At 37.5% G+C, this 20,654-nt stretch overlaps 1 protein-coding gene across 3 annotated transcripts in view; it reads right to left on the reverse strand.

The window, feature by feature from the left end:
- Positions 1-573: 573 nt before the first annotated feature.
- Positions 574-20,654, reverse strand: part of LOC109680301 (transcription initiation factor TFIID subunit 4B) — a 110,742-nt gene continuing 90,661 nt past the window's right edge. For 2 of the 3 annotated variants that reach the window (XM_074070115.1, XM_074070114.1), the window contains exon 15: positions 575-2,382. In XM_074070115.1, the coding sequence (XP_073926216.1) occupies positions 2,218-2,382 (165 nt within the window). In that variant the 3' untranslated portion in view covers positions 575-2,217. Of the gene's footprint in view, positions 2,383-20,654 lie in introns of all 3 variants that reach the window. The other variant, XM_074070117.1, reaches the window with a different exon arrangement.

Consider the following 20,654-nt stretch of genomic DNA (forward strand, 5'->3'; position numbering starts at 1 on the left):
AATTGGCTCCAGTGAGTTATACACTTACCTGTTCTTCTCTAACTTATACTTCACAACACAAGGTTTTTAAATGTATATTAAAAATATAATTTGAAGTTGGATGCCAGTGGCTTACGCTTGCAATCCTAGCTACTTAGGAGGCAGAGATTAGGAGGATCCTGGTTTGAAGCCAGCCCTGGGAAAATAGTTTTTGATACCCTATCTTGAAAAAAACCCATCACAAAAAGGGCTGATGGAGTGACTCAAGGTGCAGGCCTTGAGTTCAAGTTCCAGTTTTGAAAAAAAAGAAATATATAGTTTGAAAAAGAGTACCTTAGAAAACCTTGATGGAACAAGAAAAGCTTTTGTAATAAATATGCTTAAGCTTCCTTTACAAATCCAGCAGCATGCAAATTAGTAACTATTTCAAAGAAAGTGATTCAGCAACTTGGATCAGAAGTGAGGTTCTGGAACCCAAACACTGACACTCCAAAATAAGTAACAATCAGAGCCAGCAGATGAGAGCCCTATGGGAACTGACCACTAATGAAAACTGGTTTTCAAAGTCAACGACTGAGCAAAGCTGTTCTTATAATAAAATAATTATTTTAATGATTTGAAATAATTTTAAACATCTGATCAATAAGACTATACACAACTGTAGTAGTATGCTGCACTTTACAAAAAATAAAGCTAAGCAATTTAAATATACAAAAACAACACGGGGTATAGATCTCTTCTTAAAGCACTCCTTTAACGTATACATAATTTATAGCCTTTTACATTATAATTTGTTGACAAAAAAATGTGGCCAATTTAAATCTTGGTATAGCAGAGAAATGGCCATGACAGTCCCAATGGGAAGACCAGGACAAAGACTAACATAATGAGGTGTGTTTTCTCCTGAATTCCTTTTCTAAGCACAGCATTTCCATTTTTTTCAACCTTCTTGGGGGATTGAACAATTCTTTTTATATGTGATTCTGACAACCATTATTATTTTTGGCCAGCTACAATCCACCTATCAAATTTTTTTAAAAAGTCAGCTCCCTCCTCTGAGGGATGTAGGTAACAGTCTTCTCACATTTAGATCAAGATCCCCAAGAGTGAGATGCTGACAGTACCTTTTCAGGAATACAATCCAAAAGAGAGTCCTAGTATTTAAAATTTCTGATCATCAATTCGAATTTTTTTAAAAAATGAAACAAGATGCTTAAAACAAAGATCAACTTTGTTTTTGCAAGAGATTTTGCAAGAGAAGGAACTACAAAGACCACCCTTCTTCAGACTTAATACAAAACAGAAAAGGACTTCCTTTTGAAATTCTGTAACTTGAAAATGTTTGATACATTTTCTTTTTTGGTTGGGTTGTAATTTTTTTTCCCCTCAACAAACATGTACTTTTGTTTTGAGTTCCAATTGTGCCCATCCCTCCTTGGACACATGCAGTACATTTCCTGTTTTATGATTCTATTTTCATTTTCCCTTCATTGGTTTGAACTCAATGACTCATCATTCCTTCCAGTACTTTCCACCTCTTCCATTTTTTAATGAGATATATAAGCAGCAGCTTCAATTTTAAGGTTTCCCTGACAAGGATGTCCCCTCACTTGGTATCAGAAGCAGCATGTGGTGACATGAGCTAGAGAATTAGCAACCTCAGGCACAAACTGTCCCCGTTTGTCTCACTTTGACAATACTGAGGCTCAGATGACTCAAATCACCACAGACATTACTCTGTGGCCTGTTACCTTCAACTACAGAAGGTGACTGTAATAGTTAGCTAAGCAACTTTTGATTCCAGACCAGAAATCTAACACTTTGAGACAGGCTCAGTCTAGGATGAAATATACTTTTCTTGGTAAGCAGTGACTCCTCCTTCCTCCTGCATCTCAACACGGGCTGAATTAGGGATAGACGCTTCACTGATAGTTTGACAAAGGAAGCAGGTAGCGACAAACAGAGCCTTAACTTGCTGTAACTAAACACAAAAGCAGGCAAGTACTACTTCTGTGTAAAGTGTACTTCACAACTATTTTTCAGAAAACAAAGCTGAACTCTAGTCTGTGAGACCCCCATGAGATATACAGGTAAGATTTAGTAAAAGCTTCTAAATGTAAACAATGGTCTTCCATATTAGTGACTATTTTCCAGAAACAGATTTCAGGACAATGCAATAATGTTCTTTATGTCTTCTTTGGCAGTAAACAGCAAGGATCTGGATGGAGAGTAGAGTGTTCACTTCAGAAGTGCAAGGTACAGAGCTCGAGAATACTTCATCTCCCTTTCTTGTTCCATACAGAATATCAAGTCCCTGAGGCAGATTCTTGTGATTCTTGGACGAAGCAATGGTTTGGTGGCTGTCAGGCTGGATGTTGCAGAAGCAAGGTTGTCTTTTAAGCCCTAAACAGAAGAAAAGGAACCAGTTTAACGTAAGGACTTTTTTTTTTTTTTTTTTTTTGCGGTACTGGGGCTTGAACTCAAGCCTTCACCTTGAGCCACTCCACCAGCCCTATTTTTTTGTGAAGGGTTTTTCAAGATAGGGTCTCACAGGAACTATTTTCCCAGGCTGGCTTTGAACCATGATCCTCCTGATCTCTGCCTCCTGAGTAGCTAGGATTAGAGGCATGAGCCACCAGCATCTGGCTAAGTAACGACTCTTTCATAAGGGAATGCCTGTCAACTCTAGCAAGTAGGAGCTCATTGCCGTCTGGGCAGACATTGGAGATCATGGAATGACAAAGTCTCAAATTTGGGTCCAGTCTCAAAAGGCCACCACCCACCTAATTCATGACCTCACGCACGCTCTCCCACCTGGACGCTGGCAACAGTCTCTGAACTCGGGCTCCCCTTTACTCAACTTTCCATGTCAGAATTTCCGTTTGAAAGATCTTACACAAAACTTTTTTTAATCCCTCCATGCATGCCATGGTGCCAAAATCTTTGATGGTTTCCCATTGTCCAGAGTAGCCACTTAAGAACTTGCTAGGTGTTGAGAGCTATGTTAAGCACCTTTCACACAACATTGTAGCAAGATATTTTAATGCTGCCCTATTTATCAAATGAGGAAGGTGAACTTAGACAGGTGAAGCAATCAGTTTCAAGGTTACAGAGCCAAGTTGACCTGGTACTCAATTTCTAACTTGATCTAAAGTAAGTGCTGTTAGTCACTGTGCTGCAGTATCAACTGTATCAGGTATACGCTCATCATCCTGGCTTCTCTCCAGCTTACTTCCCATTCTTCCACAATGCTCCTCTGCCAATAGGCAGAGACCAGGGAAAGGCCATGTGAGGCCAATCTACTTGTCTTAGGATTCATTTCAAATGGGCCTACGTGCCCCTCACCTGATGGAAAGCTGTCTTTGCCATTACCCTACACTGCATAACAGCAATTTGTGCGTGGTCCTCTACCCCATCACACACCAACTATAACAGACACTTTCTATTATTTCTGAGAAAAATACAAAGAGTAACACAGACTATCAGTAACACTTCCTGAATTATATCCACACAGAAAAACCAATGTGAGTTTCAAATGCCATTAAAAAGGAAAGAAACCCAACACCTTGTATTACAACAGTTTTCTAAATATTAATGTCTATATACTGCTGTTTTAAAACAAAATTGAAAGAAATTAAAAACAAAAAAATTCTCAAAGAATAGTTTTGTAAAAAAAAAAAAAAAAAAAACCCTTAGGCTGGGAGCATGACTCAAGTGGCAGAGTACCTGCCTAGCAAGAGTGAAGCCATGAGTACAAACCCCAGTGCCAGCCAAAAACAAAAACAAACCAAAAAACAACCTTTATTCTTTATTTTTTTAAACTGTATTTTGTTTCAAAAAAAATTTCCCTAGAATCGGCAACTCTCCTTCATCTATTCCAAAGACTTACAGGAGAAAAGATATTTACCTAACATGGAATAAATTTTCTGGTTCTGTTAGTGTCTTTTTACACCATCAAATTTTAATTACCCCCTCCACATTTTTTGGTTTTGTTCCGATGGAAAGAAGGGAAATTCTTTAAGATCTTCAAAACACCATGGTCAAAACAGCTGATTTAGTTCCATGCATGTTTGTAATATGACTTGGGGGGCACTTTATATGGTCAAATAAAATTTCCTTTAAAAGATATTATCTAGTTTTTTAGGGGTATGACATCACAAACACTTAACTAGGTTAAACTTGTTTCTAAAATCCACAGAACTGTGGAAAGTTCATGTTTTAGAAGAGGGGATAAAAGGCTGTTCCCAATGCATAATTGCTTGGCTACCTATGCTGGAGCCCATCTATGGTATGGAGCCTTCTGCAGAGCTCATGGTGAATAACGCAACTCACACGTGCAGGTGTCAACCTTCTCTGTAGGCATTGATACTCAGAGGTGGTACAGCTTAGATGCCACCTTAACTATTATTACCACCAAAATATTCTCTCAGGATTTTTGCAGAATGGGCTCAGAAACTCAGCTATGGAAAACTGAAAAGTACACACTAGGAAAAATGTTAGTAAAATGTGTCATCAGCAGTGAGAGGCAATTTTGTTGTTTACAGAAGTTATCGGTTTAAAACCACAGTACATTTAACTAAAGGGCACTTTTTTTAGCCATAAATCAGGTATATTATACTAAAACTGAATCTATACATCTTTAACAATGTTCCTACAAAAAATTTGCCTAAAATAGGTATTTTAGTGTTTTATATGAATTTTAAAATTAAATGGGTAGATGCCTTAGCAATTTCATTTCTATGAAAATACCCAGAAACATGTCATATTTTAGTCAAAATCATGTACAAGGATGTTTAGTACTACTATTCACAATATCCCTGACTAGAAACATCCCCAATACTCATTGTAAGATGAATAAGTATGTGAAGTATATACCATGGAATAATCTACTATTACTAAGGAATAACAGTTGGGTAGCATGGACGCAGATGACAGAAATGTTAAGTGAAGAGACCCAGACACAAAGGAGTACATGCTGCATGACTTCATTTCTGCCAAGTCCCCAGTGGATAAAGCTACAAGATTTAGTCAGGACAGCAAGTCCCCTGGGAAGCTGAGCAGACACTAGAAGGAGATGGGGCTTTCTAAAGTTCTGGTGATGCTTCCTTCTTGATCTGACCACTATCAGCATGGGTGTGTTCATGCTGTAAAAATTCAGTGAGCTTATGGTTTGTTTTCTACATCACTGCTATATTTTGCTAAAAACAAACAAACAAAAAACCTAAACTGCTATTTAAAAAAAACCCTCATCTGAGTAGGAAATTAAAAAGAGAGCAAAAGGGGAAAAGGAAAGGAAATAAGGCAAAACTGTTAAATGTAAAGAAAAAAAAAAAAGACCCAATCATCTGATTAAGGAACAAAGAGGTCACAGTTCATGTCTGTCATGTGACAAGCCTGAAGGATCCAGGGGAAAGAGCCGTATTGCAGCTGCCAGCACAGGGTTGAAAAGGAGGTCATTCCAACAGGATGCAGCAGAAGGCCTGAGGCAATGTTATAAATGAAACAAACCCCAAGGGACACTCTGCAACCCAACAGAAATGTCTTTCATAATTCACAACTTCTCAAAGGTGATAGCATTCTCTTCCCTCAAATAGTGACTTAGAAAGTCGATGGTTCTTGAACCTGGATACAAAATGTATGTTTGCATTTCTATTCCCCTGCCTATGATTTGGTAAAGTTACAATTCTGACTTGTTAGTTTCACAATGAGATGGTTAGGACAACCAGGTGCCTCTCCTTTATCTACAGTGAGCAAAAGAGAGGCGCACTGACAGCTCAGAGCCCTCTCACTGCTAGTTCTAATTTCTCCCCACTTCACTAGGTCCTTTCCCCAAAGTTGACTAGGTCTGATTTGTGCTTACAGTACAGTTTCAGTGCAAAGATCACTAACGTAGTTCGGGTTGAGTTTGTGAGAACTCATGGCTTTCCCACCATAGTTCCTTTACCTGGATGAAAGGAGGATAAAATAGAGACAAAAGAAACAGCTCACTTACCAAGTACACAACGGATGTCCTACAAGTCTAACCAAACCTCAGCGTTAACACTCTCTACAACTGCACATCATTTAAGTTAGCCTTCATTAATGTGTTCAATTTTATCACCGAATAAAGCTTTGTATTTTTCTAAGAAAAGTTCTGAAGGAACTCTTTTGCTCTTATAGTAAAAAATTAAATACAATTAATTACCAATTTCAGAGAAATAACACTGTTTCAAGAATGACATTAAGGGGCTGCAGGTCTGTCTTACAAGCTCAAACCAGAATTTGAACCATCAAAAAAAGGTATTAAGCAACTACAAATAACCAGTTATCCACATTTCACCCTCAGCTTGAGAGAGCAGGTATCCTGAAGCAAAACTTTTCAAAGATGTTCTACTTCTTCCCACATTCCTTAAGTTAGATTGCTATGTTCTACAATAGAAGCAGAAGCAACAGCTTTATGACTCCAGTGGCAGAGGTTCTCTATGGGCCTCTGTTTCCAAGCGCCACAAGCCTACTTTCATGCTGTTCCATGCTCTGATTCAATTCAACATTATTTGGGCACTTACTAAGGGCTAGGAACTGTGCCAGACTGCACAATGGTAAACACTAGTTGTCAATTCCATAAACAATTTCAGGAAAATTACTTAACTTTTCTGTGACTCAGTTTCTTACTCTTCAAACTAGGGATAGCAACAGCAACTGTCACCTAAGGTTTATTTAAAGACCGAATGAGAACATTGCTTTTCACATGGTATATTCTATAAATGGTGGTCCTTATTATCATAATGACTTAGTTAGTTGGAAGGCACTGAAAGCTTGTAACAGGAAAGAGTATAATTCTATTTCTAAACCTTTTCTCCCATCCTCTACTTAAAACTAGTTAAATTTTCCTATCCAGACCCTATTCTTTCAAGTTCTTGCTAAGTCACTGGTTAGCTAGTTTAAGAGAAATAATTCGTGGTATCACTCTTCTCTTGTCCCTCTCAATAAATGTGTTGAATTTTAGTGGATCCTTGAATGCCTAAAGTTAAAAGTAGACCAACGGGCACTTCAGACAAGTGGCAGGTAGATGAAGGACGTACCCATGATAGGAAGTCTTTCTTATACCCCTCCAATCAAACTGTGGAAGAGCTCGCTGGCTTACAAAGCCAGCCCATCTTATCAATACTCCCTCTAGAAATTAAAAGTCAATCTCCTTCATTCTGTTCCCTAAAGCACAAAACTAAGAATCTTAATAGTAACTAACCACAGTTGCTGCCAAGACAGCAATTAAGGAAGGACTCAAGTCTTTTTAAGCTTTAAGTAAGAAATAAGGACTAGATTTGGGAAACAGGGATCAGAATAAAGACGTGGCTCCAAAACAAAAACATCTTCTAAGATTCAAAAGCAAGGATAAGTAAAAGTACCCTGGATGTCTGACGCAGTGGAACAAGAACACTGAAAATCTACACTCATAAGACTGAGGTTTTTAAGCCTGAAGTGGAACACAGGACAGAAAATACTTAACTTCGAGATTGACTGCCCTCTGCTGGTCAACAAGCAGACATGCTTATCATCTTTTTGAGTTATTTTAGAATACAGATAGTACTACATATTAATGTCTACCACAGAATTTTGTCAGTCCTAAGTATATGTTTTAACAGTCCACAACAGAAGTAAATAGACCGATGTGACCTTGTACCACAGGCTTCTGAGTTCTAATTCTAGTTCTGTAATTATGAAAGCTACAAAGATAATATACTAGCTATAACATATAAATGACCACTCCTATCTTTATATCAAACAGAACATTTTCTTAAATTCCAGAACCTACTGTTAAATTTTCTGATAAAGCCCTCAACTGAATGCAGTACATGTACCCCAAATTCAACATGTTTTGAACCATTACTCCTTCCCTTCCTCCTCTTCCTTTTATTTCAAGGAATATTAATACCATTTATATTCAATGCCTAAGCCAGAAAACTGGATGACATCCTCAATCCTTCTTCTGTTGTCTGTTTGCCACTCTTACCAATTCTAACTCTTTAACAGTTTCCAAATCATTTGCTTCTTTCTGCATTTTCACTACCATTATTACTTCAACAACCTTCTAAAAGTACCTCTACACCTGATGTTAATATTGCTTATTCTGAAATTATCTTTCTAAAGTAACAAATATTCTGACAATATTAGTTTCCTGCTCAAAATGTTCTAATGGCTAAAATTTTCCTCCAGAACTCAGTCCAAATATCCAAGCATGACAGAAACAGTCATTCATGACCACATGAAGCCCAGTTTCATCTCTCATTCCTCTTTTCCTATCTCAAAACTACTGATTTTGAAGCATGTCCATCTGGCTTATCATGTACATCACCTAGGTTCTTCAGAATTCAACTCAGATAACTGTACTCCTCCAATGATTACTTCAGGTCTATACTAGTGCAAATCCTATGCACTTTACCCTCTAACAACTTTATTCCTCTATTCACTCTCACCAACCTGGCACCAAATAAGATTTAGTCAAGATAGTATTTTTATTTTGTACTTTCTCCAAAAAGAAGGTGTTTTAGCCTACCAAGTATTACAACACGTAAGGACAGCAAATAGCCACCTGCATCCTACAGCCACCCTGAAAAGCCCAAGTTAGGACTTTCCTACTTAGACTATGGCTATTTTCTTTAAACGTGCAAAGTCCTCAGAAAACTTATGTAAACTATGTCTAGAGATCAGTTTTACTTATTATCTATTTTTAGACTTCCAGTTAAACATTTTAAAGAACCAGCTTTGATTTTTTTTTCTTTGAAGAATTGTGAATATGAAAAAAGACTACAACACTTGTAAGGGTTGCTGTGCCTCACAACTAAAGGTGGACTTATCAGTAGCTTTAAACGTATTAACAGTAGCTTAGTTTAGAATTCCAGTAATTTGAAGCTAGTGAATTGTATTCTGGCTGATGGAAAATGCTCTTATAAAGAAATCAGTAAAAAATGAAAAAGCACTAGAAATGGTAACTATAAAATGGGGCACTGGTAGCTTACACTAATAATCTTAGCTACTGAGGAGGCAGAGATCAGGAGGATAACAGTTTGAAGCCAGCCTGGGCAAAGAGTTCACGAGACCCTATCTAGAAAATACTCAACACAAAAAAGAGCTGGCAGAGTGGTTCAAATGGTAACAGTGCTTGACTAGCAAGTCTGAGGCTCTGAGTTCAAACCCCAGTGCCACCAAGTTTTTCTTTTCATAAATTCTTTAAAAGCTATATGACTGAGTATTAACAACATATTATGGTAGTCAGGACATGAGGTAGACATGAATAGGTAGCAATAGCAGAAAGGATAGGAGGGGTGTGTGTAATGGAACTGTATGATTTAAAAGGTTCTTACATTACATATGAAATGGTATTAACTCAGAGTTGAGTACAGTCAATGACACATATTTTATCTTTAAACAGGTAGACATAGTAATCATTAAAAAATTTTTAAAAAGAGAGCTGGGTGTCATGGCACATATTTATAATCTCACCACTTAGAAGGCAGATGTAGGAGGACTGTGAGTTTAAGGACAGCAAGACACTGTCTCAAAATATAATCTATGTACTGTTGACTCAAAAAAAATACAGCTAAAAAGGCAAGAAGGGATATAAAATAGTATAGTAAAATACTACTTAACTTAAAAGACAACAAGAGAAACAAGAAACAGGAGACAAAAAGAAAATAAATAGTAAGATGGTAGATTTAAATCCAATCACGGTAGTAACATTAAGCGTAGATGGAATAAACACTCCAAAGTACATTTTTAGACTTTAAAAAAACTCAAACTCAGTTACATGCTATTCTTTAGAGACCTACTTTAAATAAAGACACAGATAAGTTGGAAGCACAAGAATAGAGAAAAGATAAGCCATGCAAATACCAAGCACAAGAAAACAACACCAGCTGTAAAAATATCAAACAAAGCAGACTTTAAAACAAATAGTATTATGAGAAAAGAACATCATTTCACAATGACAAAAGGGGGTAATTTATCAGAAAGACATAATATATTGCACCCATAACTAAACCATCAAACAAAGGAAGCAAAAACTGACATGTAGAGATAGAAAAATACATAATCATAGTTTAAAAAAAAGCACACAGTTCTATCAGAACTGATGAAATAAGCAGTCAAAAAAGTTAGTAAGGAGACAGAGGACTTAGAGACAGTGCATTCGATACTGCAGAACAAACACCACTCTCAAGTGCACAGAGAATATTCTTCAACAGAAACCACACTCTACAAGAAGTCTTAACGAATTTAAAAGGACTGAAGATACAGACTGCTCTCTGACCACAATGAAAACAGATCTGTGGAAATTAAGCAACACACTTCTAAATAGTGGACACATTTGGGATGTCATCCGGCCCACTATTCCTCTAGTATGCACGGTATTATTTCTATTTCTAAATAGTCTATATGTCAAAGAAGGTATCAAAAAGGAATTGAGAAAGTATTTTCAAGGTAAATAATAAAAAGACAAAACACAGGGTTTGGGGCTGGGACTCAAGAGACAGAGCGCCTGCTTAACAAGTGTGAGGCCCTGGATGAAAACTACAGTCAACACATTTCCAAACATCCACAACCAGGTGTACTTGAGAGTACTCTGTAAATTCATGACCAAAAATATATATAAGCAGCATAAAAAAAATCATCCAATTAATACTTAATCTATCTTACCATTCTATTTCCCAAACTGATGCCTTAAACAATATTAACTTTATTACCTAGTAATCTCCAAGGGAAAAAATATGGTTTTATTTGCAATATACAAGACTGATTCCAGAGGATGATAATGACTGCTTTGTTGAAATCTGTAACTAGAGAAACCAAATACAACCAATGAAAGCACTGTAAATAGCAATGAACTGAAACACACAAGAAATGACATTAGAAATCAAATTACTGAGTGGAGTGATAAATCCAGAAGATGACCTGCCAGGGACAGACACTATGAATGGCCCCATTTATTTTTAATACTGGGCTTAAATACACACAAATACACCTATGGCATTCCCACCTTGTCCTTTGTGGCAGAATGTAACCAAAAACTAAAATCTTCCTGAAAAACACATCTAAACTAAATCAATCAGAAATATCTTCTGTATTCAAACTTACTTTTCAAAGAAAAGCCCAGAGCCAGATGGCGTTGGTGGACTGGTGAAGTCCACAAAACATTTAAAGAATTAACACCAATGTATCACAATCTCTTAAAAAAAAAAGAGGAAGCCAGGTTCAATGGCTCAAACCTGTAATCCTAGCAACTTGACAGATTCAGGCTGACGTGGGCATAAAGCAAGATCCTATCTCAAAAATAACCAAAGCAAAAAGGGTTGGGGATATGGCTCAATTGGTACAGCACCTGTCTAGCAAGTAGGAGGCCATGAGTTCAACCCCTAGTATCACACAGTATAAAAAAAAAAAAAAAAAAAGAGGAAACACTTTCTAATCAATTTCTACAAGAACTACATTGTTAACCTGATACTACCAAAGACAGCATACAAACTATAGATCAGTATCCCTTATGAAATACAGATGCAAAAATCCTCAATGAAATAATAGCAAACAGTACCTAGAAGCATATAAAAAATATTATACACCAATAAACTAGTGGACTTTATCCCAAGAATGCAAGGTTAGTTTAACATATGAAAATCAACCATGCAGCCAGGCACCAGTGGCTCACATCTGTAATTCTAGTTACTGAGGAAGTAGAGATCAGGAAGACTATGGTTCAAGCTAGACCAGCCAAATAGTTTGTGAGACCGTATCTCAAGAAAACTCTTCAGAAAAGGGCTGGTGGAGTGGCTCAAGGTGTAGGCCCTGAATTCTCACCCCAGTATTAGAAGAAAAAACAAATAAACAAACAAATAAAAAAACCAATGTAATACACCTTCTTAATACAATAAAGAAGTGCTGGGGTGGGGGGTGTAGCTCAGTAGTAGAGCACTTGCCTAGTAGGCACTAGGCTCTGGGTTCATTCCCCAGTACCATCTCTCCACATACACACAAATAGAATAAAGAGGTAAACCCCGCATGATCATCTCAATAGAGGGAGGAAAAGCATTTAATAAAACCCAACACCTTTCACGATAAAGACTTAAGAATACAAAGGACTCTCTTCAATTTAATAGACAGCATCTTTGAAAAATCCACAGCTAACATCATATTTAATGGTAAAAAACTAAAAACTTCCCCTCTAAATAAATTCTGAAGTGAAAAAGGGGGTCTTGCTTTCACTATTTCTATTCAACTTGTTCTGGAGGTTCTGATCAAGGCAATTAGGCAATAAAATAAAATAACAACATTCTACAGTTTGGATAAGGTTAGTTTGTCACTGAAGGATTCATATGTTGGAAGCTTGTTTCCTGGTGTGGCAATGTGAGAGGGTGCAGAAGTTTAAAGAGTTGGAGCCCAGTGGGTTGGGTCATTTAGGATGCTGCTCTTGGAAGAAATTAAGGTAGTTCTCATGGGGCCCTGAGTTCATTCTTGTAGGAACAAGTTGTTATAAAAGAGCCACGCTATGCTCTTTGGCTTCTTATCTGGCCATGAGCTCTTTCTTGCACACAATTCTGCCATTTATTCTGATGAAAATAAATAGGAGAAGGAAAGCTAAAAACTTCATTCACCTGAGGAGTTAAAAGGTATGTGACACGAAAAGGAACTTAGGACTTAGGAAGAGTTGACAGTGAAGTGATCACTGGAAGTAGAGAAAATGGAAGTGATACCAGCCACGAAGCAGAAGGAAAAAGGGTGGCATTGCTGCTCCTGAGAAGGTTCATGGAACCAAACGAGGTGACAATCTTCACTTCATTTCAATTAAGTATGTTTAAAATCCAAACATACAGGGATGGGGGCATTGCTCAACTGGTAGAATGCCTGCTTAGCAAGCACAAGACCCTGAGGTTCAAACCCTAGTACGTACCCCTCCCTCACACAAAAAGAAAAACAATCCAAATGTGCCTCTTTCTTTGTGATGGCAGAGGCCAGATCAAGCAAATTATTTACCTGGGAAATGGGATCTCAATTTTCTCAAATCCCCAGAAAATTCACCAAGATGGTAGGAGACTCTTGGTTTTGGTGGGATTTATTACTCACTATGTACATACCTTACCACAAGGTCTACAAGAGTTGTTACTTTTTGCTCAGCAGATCAACCAGCATGGCATTGACATAACGGATTAGCATAATGTGTGGAAGGAGAGGATATTTAGTCCTTGCAGACTGTCTTACCACATAAGACTAGGTTATTAATAACTCTGAAGTTAAATGAAGTCAATGACGGTGCACTCACAACTGATCTTCCAGCAAAAGCAAACTGATTCTGATGGTCTTTATCAGGAAGCACAGAGAAAAGAAGAACATGTCAGATCAGCATCTGTAAGCCAGGGATTATACAGCTTTGTACCAGCACCAACCACACATGTGAAGCAACTGGGATTGAAACCACCACCTGTGTTCAAACCCAAGTATGATATCAGTGGGTAATTTCATTGGATGTAGTCTCACAGTCATTTGTTTTGTAGACAGAGACTTAAAAAAAAGAAAAAAAGACCGCCTGATTAAATTTATGATAATCTATAGTCATTCTTAAAAGATCCACCTGTCTTCTTCAAAGCAAACAGTTAAGTTGAATGGGGATGTGTAGGAATCTTTACTCCTGCATTTCTCAAATCCTTGATGGTGCTTCTGCAATCCCTCCAGGAAAAAGATTAGTATTTTAGCAGGGAGATGCCATTTTAGTGGCTTCCTCTTGATTTTCCTCACTGCCAATATGTAGACTCTTAGTTATTGAGCAGTTCTATTCCAATTAGGCATTCTGGAAATGTGAAAATAACCAGTATGAGATGTACCAAAGCCAAAACTCTATTGACACTGATGGAAAACAGCAGTGTTTTGGGTCTTCTAGAATTCAAGTAAGGCTCAGAGCCAATGTCTAACAATTTCTAAAAAGTCTGTTTCCCCTTCTCCACTGAATGCCACCCTGGCAAATGGTTCCAAGTCCTTTGAAGAAAGGCTAGGAGATTTACAGTTGCATCTTTGCCTGTGTGGCAGGGTCTATCCCCAAAGGACCTTGCTTTCCCTTCATTCAAAGTCTTTGGGTCTATGGATTGGCTTGGATCTGGGACTGAAGGCCTCTCACTCTTTATTGAGTTAATGCAAATTACCTATCTGTTCACCAGACCTACAGCTCATATTCACACAAATCAAGGAAGACTTAATAGGATACCAACTTATTTCAGATCTAGGACACCATGAATACCTAGCCACCTCCCCAAATCTCTGCAGCTCAGACTCTTTGAATACTACATTGGCTTTGTTGACCACTAGAGCCACCATATCTACCTTATCTTTAGTAATTTGTTGCTACTACTTGTGTCTGCCACCTGGGATACATTATTCCCAATAAATTCAAGCAGCCTAGCTTGATGGCAGCAGCTCCCCTATCATTATTGGCTTGAAGCAAATAGCCAGCAGAACTCTTCAAGGATGTTGAGGCTCCCCTCATGAATGTACTTCTCAGAGCTATGATAAAAGGAATGTTCTCTGGATCCACCCAGAGAACACACGTGGTCAAGTCTTATATGATAAGCCCCTTCAGCATATCAATCTCCCCACCTAGCCTTTGCAAACAAATATTTATAGCGTACAAATAAAGTTCTAGAATCTATCTCAATTTCACTTAGCTCAGGCCTCCTTTGGGTCCAGCTTTCAGTTAACCACTTGAAAAAACTGTTGAAGCCACTCCTAGTCCTCTGACCTGGTAACTTTCTACCAGGAATCTTTGCCTAGTGATCTAAATCAATTCATTTGACCTGACCCAACTTTACAGTCCTGCTACTCTGAACTCATATACCTACTATCTATTTCCACACCATCTCCAAGGAAACTGCCAAGTGTACATCATATATCTTCATGCGTCACACTTCAGTACCTCACTATCTGGGGACTGATGGAATCTGAGTGTGATTACAGGTATAGGAGCATGAGAGGTGGCGAGTGTAGGTCCTGAGGAAGATCAGTTGTCCCTTGCAAGGCAACTACCTTAAGGGAAGCCATTACAGATTCATAGGATGCTAACCTCCCTCAAACAAGGGTGGAAGGACTGGCAAAGGTGCTGGATAGAACTGAATTCAAGACATCCAGTTTCACAGGAATCTGCTCATGTTGCCCACCCCAATTTTTAGTTTTCCATTCTTTCCCGATAAATGTTAAAACTTTAAAGCAAGAGACCCTACAAGATGGGAAACTGAATTTATGTTGTAGTTCAGCCCCCTGTATGATTAGACTTTGGGTTTGAAGAAATGTGTGTCTTAACCTACAGCCAGTATTATACTTAATGGAGAAAAGCTGAAACCATTCCCTCTAAAATCAGGAACCAGACAAGGATGCCCACTATCTCCACTCCTATTCAACATAGTACTGGAATTCCTAGCCAGAGCAATTAGGCAAGAAGAAGGAATAAAAGGACTATAAATAGGTAAAGAAACTGTCAAAATATCCCTATTTGCAGACGACATGATCCTATACCTTAAAGACCCAAAAACTCTACTCAGAAGCTTCTAGACATCATCAATAGCTATAGCAAGGTAGCAGGATATAAAATCAACATAGAAAAATCATTAGCATTTCTATACACTAACAATGAGCAAACTAAAAAAGAATGTATGAAAACAATTCCATTTACAATAGCCTCAAAAAAATCAAATACCTAGGTGTAAACCTAATAAAAGATGTGAATGACCTCTACAAGGAAAACTATACACTTCTGAAGAAAGAGACTGAGGAAGACTATAGAAAGTGGAGAGATCTCCCATGCTCATGGATTGGTAGAATCAACATAGTAAAAATGTCGATACTCCCAAAAGTAATCTACATCTTTAATGCAATTCCCATCAAAATTCCAATGACATTCATTAAAGAGACTGAAAAATCTACCATGAAATTTATATGGAAACACAAGAGGCCATGAATAGCCAAGGCAATACTCAGTCAAAAGAACAATGCAGGAAGTATCACAATACCTGACTTCAAACTATATTACAAAGCAATAACAATAAAAACAGCATGGTACTGGCACAAAAACAGACATGAAGACCAGCGGAACAGAACAGAGAACCCAGATATGAAGCCACACAACTATAACCAACTTCTCTTTGACAAAGGAGCTAAAAATATATGATGGAGAAACAGCAGCCTCTTCAACACAAACTGCTGGGAAAACTGGTTAGCAGTCTGCAAAAAACTGAAACTAGATCCATGTATATCACCCTATACCAAGATTAACTCAAAATGGATCAAGGATCTTAATATCAGACCCCAAACTCTAAAGTTGATACAGGAAAGAGTAGGAAATACTCTGGAGTTAGTAGGTATAGGCAAGAACTTTCTCAATGAAACCCCAGCAGCACAGCAACTAAGAGATAGCATAGATAAATGGGACCTCATAAAGCTAAAAAGCTTCTGTTCATCAAAAGAAATGGTCTCTAAACTGAAGAGACCACCCACAGAGTGGGAGAAAATATTTGCCAGCTACACATCAGACAAAGGACTGATAACCAGAATATATAGGGAACTTAAAAATCGAAATTCTCCCAAAATTAATGAACCAATAAAGAAATGGGCAAGTGAACTAAACAGAACTTTCTCAAAAGAAGAAATTCAAATGGCCAAAAAACACATGAAAAAATGCTCACCATCTCTAGCAATAAAGGAAATGCAAATTAAAACCACACTAAGATTCCACCTCACCCCTGTTAGAATAGCCATCATTAGCAACACCACCAACAACAGGTGCTGGCGAGGATGCAGGGAAAAAGGAACCCTCTTACACTGTTGGTGGGAATATAGACTAGTACAACCACTCTGGAAAAAAATTTGGAGGCTACTTAAAAATCTAAACATTGATCTACCATTTGATCCAGCTATACCACTCTTGGGGATATACCCAAAAGACTGTGACACACTTACTCCAGAGGCACCTGCACACCCATGTTTATTGCGGCACTATTCACAATAGCCAAGTTATGGAAACAGCCAAGATGCCCCACCACCGACAAATGGATTAAGAAAATGTGGTATCTATACACAATGGAATTTTATGCAGCCATGAAGAAGAACGAAATGTTATCATTCGCTGGTAAATGGATGGAATTGGAGAACATCATTCTGAGTGAGGTTAGCCTGGCCCAAAAGACTAAAAATCGTATGTTCTCCCTCATATGTGGACATTAGATCAAGGGCAAACACAACAATGGGATTGGACTTTGAGCACATAATAAAAGCAAGAACACACAAGGGATAGGTAAGACACCTAAAAAATTAGCTAGCATTTGTTGCCCTTAACACAGAGAAACTAAAGCAGATATCTTAAAAGCAACTGAGGCCAATAGGAGAAGGGGACCAGGAACTAGAGAAAAGATTAGAGTCAAAAAGAATTAACCTAGAAGGTAACACACACATACAGGAAATTAATGTGAGTCAACTCCCTGTATAGCTATCCTTATCTGAACCAGCAAAAACCCTTGTTCCTTCCTATTATTGCTTATACTCTCTCTACAACAAAATTAGAAATAAGGGCAAAATAGTTTCTGCTGGGTATTGAGGGGGTGGGGGGGGGAGAGGGAGGGGGCGGAGTGGGTGGTAAGGGAGGGGGTGGGGGCGGGGGGAGAAATGACCCAAGCCTTGTATGCACATATGAATAATAAAATAAAAAAAAGAAATGTGTGTCTTTGGATACAAGAGATAAAGGTTTCTTTTAGGGCAATCTCCAAGGCTTTAACTTTCTTCTGTGGTTTCTGAGCTCAGAATTTAAAATCTATTAATCTCCTAAATTGTCCAGTATACCTAGAAGGGACCAACCTATCCCATTACTCTTGTTTTCACTAAAATACTGTGTGGTAGTAAACTTTCCCTACACTTTGCCTTCCAAAGTGCACTTGATTTCTAGTGTGTACAAGTGGTAATTAAAGTAACTATTTTGCCACTGAATACCAAGGACCAATGGTATACCTTTTACTACTAGAAATAGGGTGAATATTGTCTTTCGTTCTAATTAGATCAGAGAACCAATTCTATAAAACTCAGAAAGAATTCAAGAAACCATTCTTACTTAAGTTGCTATTCCTCTGCAGCTATTTATGGTGTAAATTTCTGTATCAGCATTTGGTCAAAGTGTACTAGACATGATATAGAATATGGCATTTATTATAGAGATTTGCATGCATGTAACTGTTAATAATCTATAAGATAGATAGTTTATCTTCAGCTGTGGACTTTGCATCTGTGGTGGGTCTAGCCCAGAGTTTGTAAAAGCTGAGTGAGGAGGAGCTGAAGAGCCCAAATCAATACATGGATCAGTAGTGCAGCTGCAGTGCATGGAGATACAACAGTGCCTGTGCTTCTACCTTGACTCTCCAAAGTTTCACTTCAATGTTTTCTAAACTAAAAATGCCTTAAAACACCTGATAGCTCATGCTAACCAGGAACCACAAAAGAAAAGGGATTCTGGGAAACACAGCTGCAGCATAGTCACTCTGACACAATACAAATTTAGTACATCATCTTTATAACCTGTTTTGTTGTTGTTGTTCCTTTGGGCTATCCTGACTTTTAACTTTTAACTCTTCTATAATTGTTCATTTTTCTCATCATATTTTCCATTTCCAAAAGTTCTTTTACTTTATCTGGCTGTGTTGAAAATAATCTTCCGGGCTGGGGGTGTGGCTCAAGTGGTACAGCACCTGTCTAGCAAGTGCAAGGCCTTGAGTTCAAATGCCAGTATCACCAAAAAAAGAAAAAGAAGTCTTTTAGTTATGTATAATGGTTACAACACACTCCAATTCTTTTTTCTTTTCAGTTTCCTTCTGCTTCACACTTTTTCTTCCATGTTCTCCCACTTATCTTTTATGTAAAAGACTGTCCTCACATATCTTATGATCCTTGCCAAGTTACTCATCTCCAAAAGGTACCTATCAATATTGGAGCTTCCTCTCTTAGGCTAGTAATTTTTCTTAGAAAGAATGCCTCTAATCTAAATCAATTTCAACTCAAATACTACTGAATACTCTTACTGCTGTCTTCTCTTTAATCTTGTGAATATATGCTGTTTTCAGTCCTGTAAGATCATTTTAAGGGGAGTTTTCAGAGAATAAAAATAAACCCACAATGTGCAATTCAACAAATTTTACAGAAAGTCACTAAATACTGCTGACAAAAATAAATTCAACTCTTAAGGCAAGTGTGGTAATACACAGCTATAATCCCAGCACTTGGGGGACTAGGGCAGAAAGATAGTTTGTAGACACACAGGGCTAGCTCCTATCTCCCAAAAAAAAAAAAAAATCAGCTTTTAAATCTTTGAAAAACTTAAAGACCAAACTGAAAATGAGATTCATGTTTAACTAATGAATAAAGAGGCAGATGTTTATGAACAAAACCATATAAAATGTAAGGAGCTGCTTCTTTATATAATCAAGTGCTCTTAATTCTACTGAATCTACATATTTATAGTTAGTGTTAGATGACAATGTATTTCTTTAAACATGTCATAAGTCTGTACACTGAACACTTCAGAAAATTACAGCCTGGTGGTAGAGGATGGCAGTGAGAATGGCTACTACCTGTGCCACTTAAGGAAATGAAGGAATACATATGGGCCTTTCATGTTAATAGCCTTTTAGTTAAATCACTTCCAAACCTTTGCAGATAAAGAATTGCCTGGATAACAACCAAAGAAAGATAATTTCCTTTGAGAAATAGTTGGTTTCCTAAGGAATTTTAATCCTTTAGATTTCCCAAAATTATTTGACGTTATTATTCCAGTTATAATCTATCCATATATGCAAAATGAGAAAAGTAGTAAATATGGTAAAAATAAGTTACAATCATTCAAATTACCCATAAGAATTCAACCTGCTTCAATATTTCTATTATGAAAGAAAAATCCCTAAATGGTTTTAATATCTAAGTAAATGTTTGAAGACCCAAGTTTTAACTAATAAGATATGTTAAAAGTTGTTTCATGGGCTGGTGGAGGGGCTCAAGTGCTAGAGTTCCTCTCTAGCAAGCATAAGGCCCTGAGTTCAAACCCCAGTACCATAAAAAACAACAACAACAAAAAAAGTTGTTTCAACCCTTTGGTCCCGTGTTTCCATTTGCAAACAGAACCTGGACCTTTTAAGAGGGAATATGGGAACAGTTGAAAATTAAAAAGCAAATATTGTAGTGACAAATACTTTTATATGATTGATCATATTTGTTGCTAGCAAGGAAATGAGGAAACAGGCACTCAGTGGTAAAACTTACACAATATTTTTGGAAAGATTTATGAGAATACCTTTTGGGTATATATACCTTTTAAACAGAGGTTCCACTTGTGGAAACCAATCCTACAAAATAAGTTTATGAAGACATAGGATGTTCACTGTTTATAATAAATAAGAGAAAACATTCTAAATGGCTGCCAGTGGATCAGTGAATTAGCAGTGAGTATGGACCAGTACAGAAAAATGTTGTTGATGGTAAATTGAATGTGTCAAATTGACTGAGTTAAAGGATATTCAGACAGCTGGCAGAACAGTATTTTAGTCTGTATCTGAAGGAATGCTTCTAGAAGAGGTTATTATTTCATCAGTAGACTGAATAAAGACGATTAACTCTCACTATGTAGACGGGCATGGCCC

Source organism: Castor canadensis, chromosome 4 (assembly GCF_047511655.1).
Source record: "Castor canadensis chromosome 4, mCasCan1.hap1v2, whole genome shotgun sequence".
Taxonomy (NCBI): domain Eukaryota; kingdom Metazoa; phylum Chordata; class Mammalia; order Rodentia; family Castoridae; genus Castor; species Castor canadensis.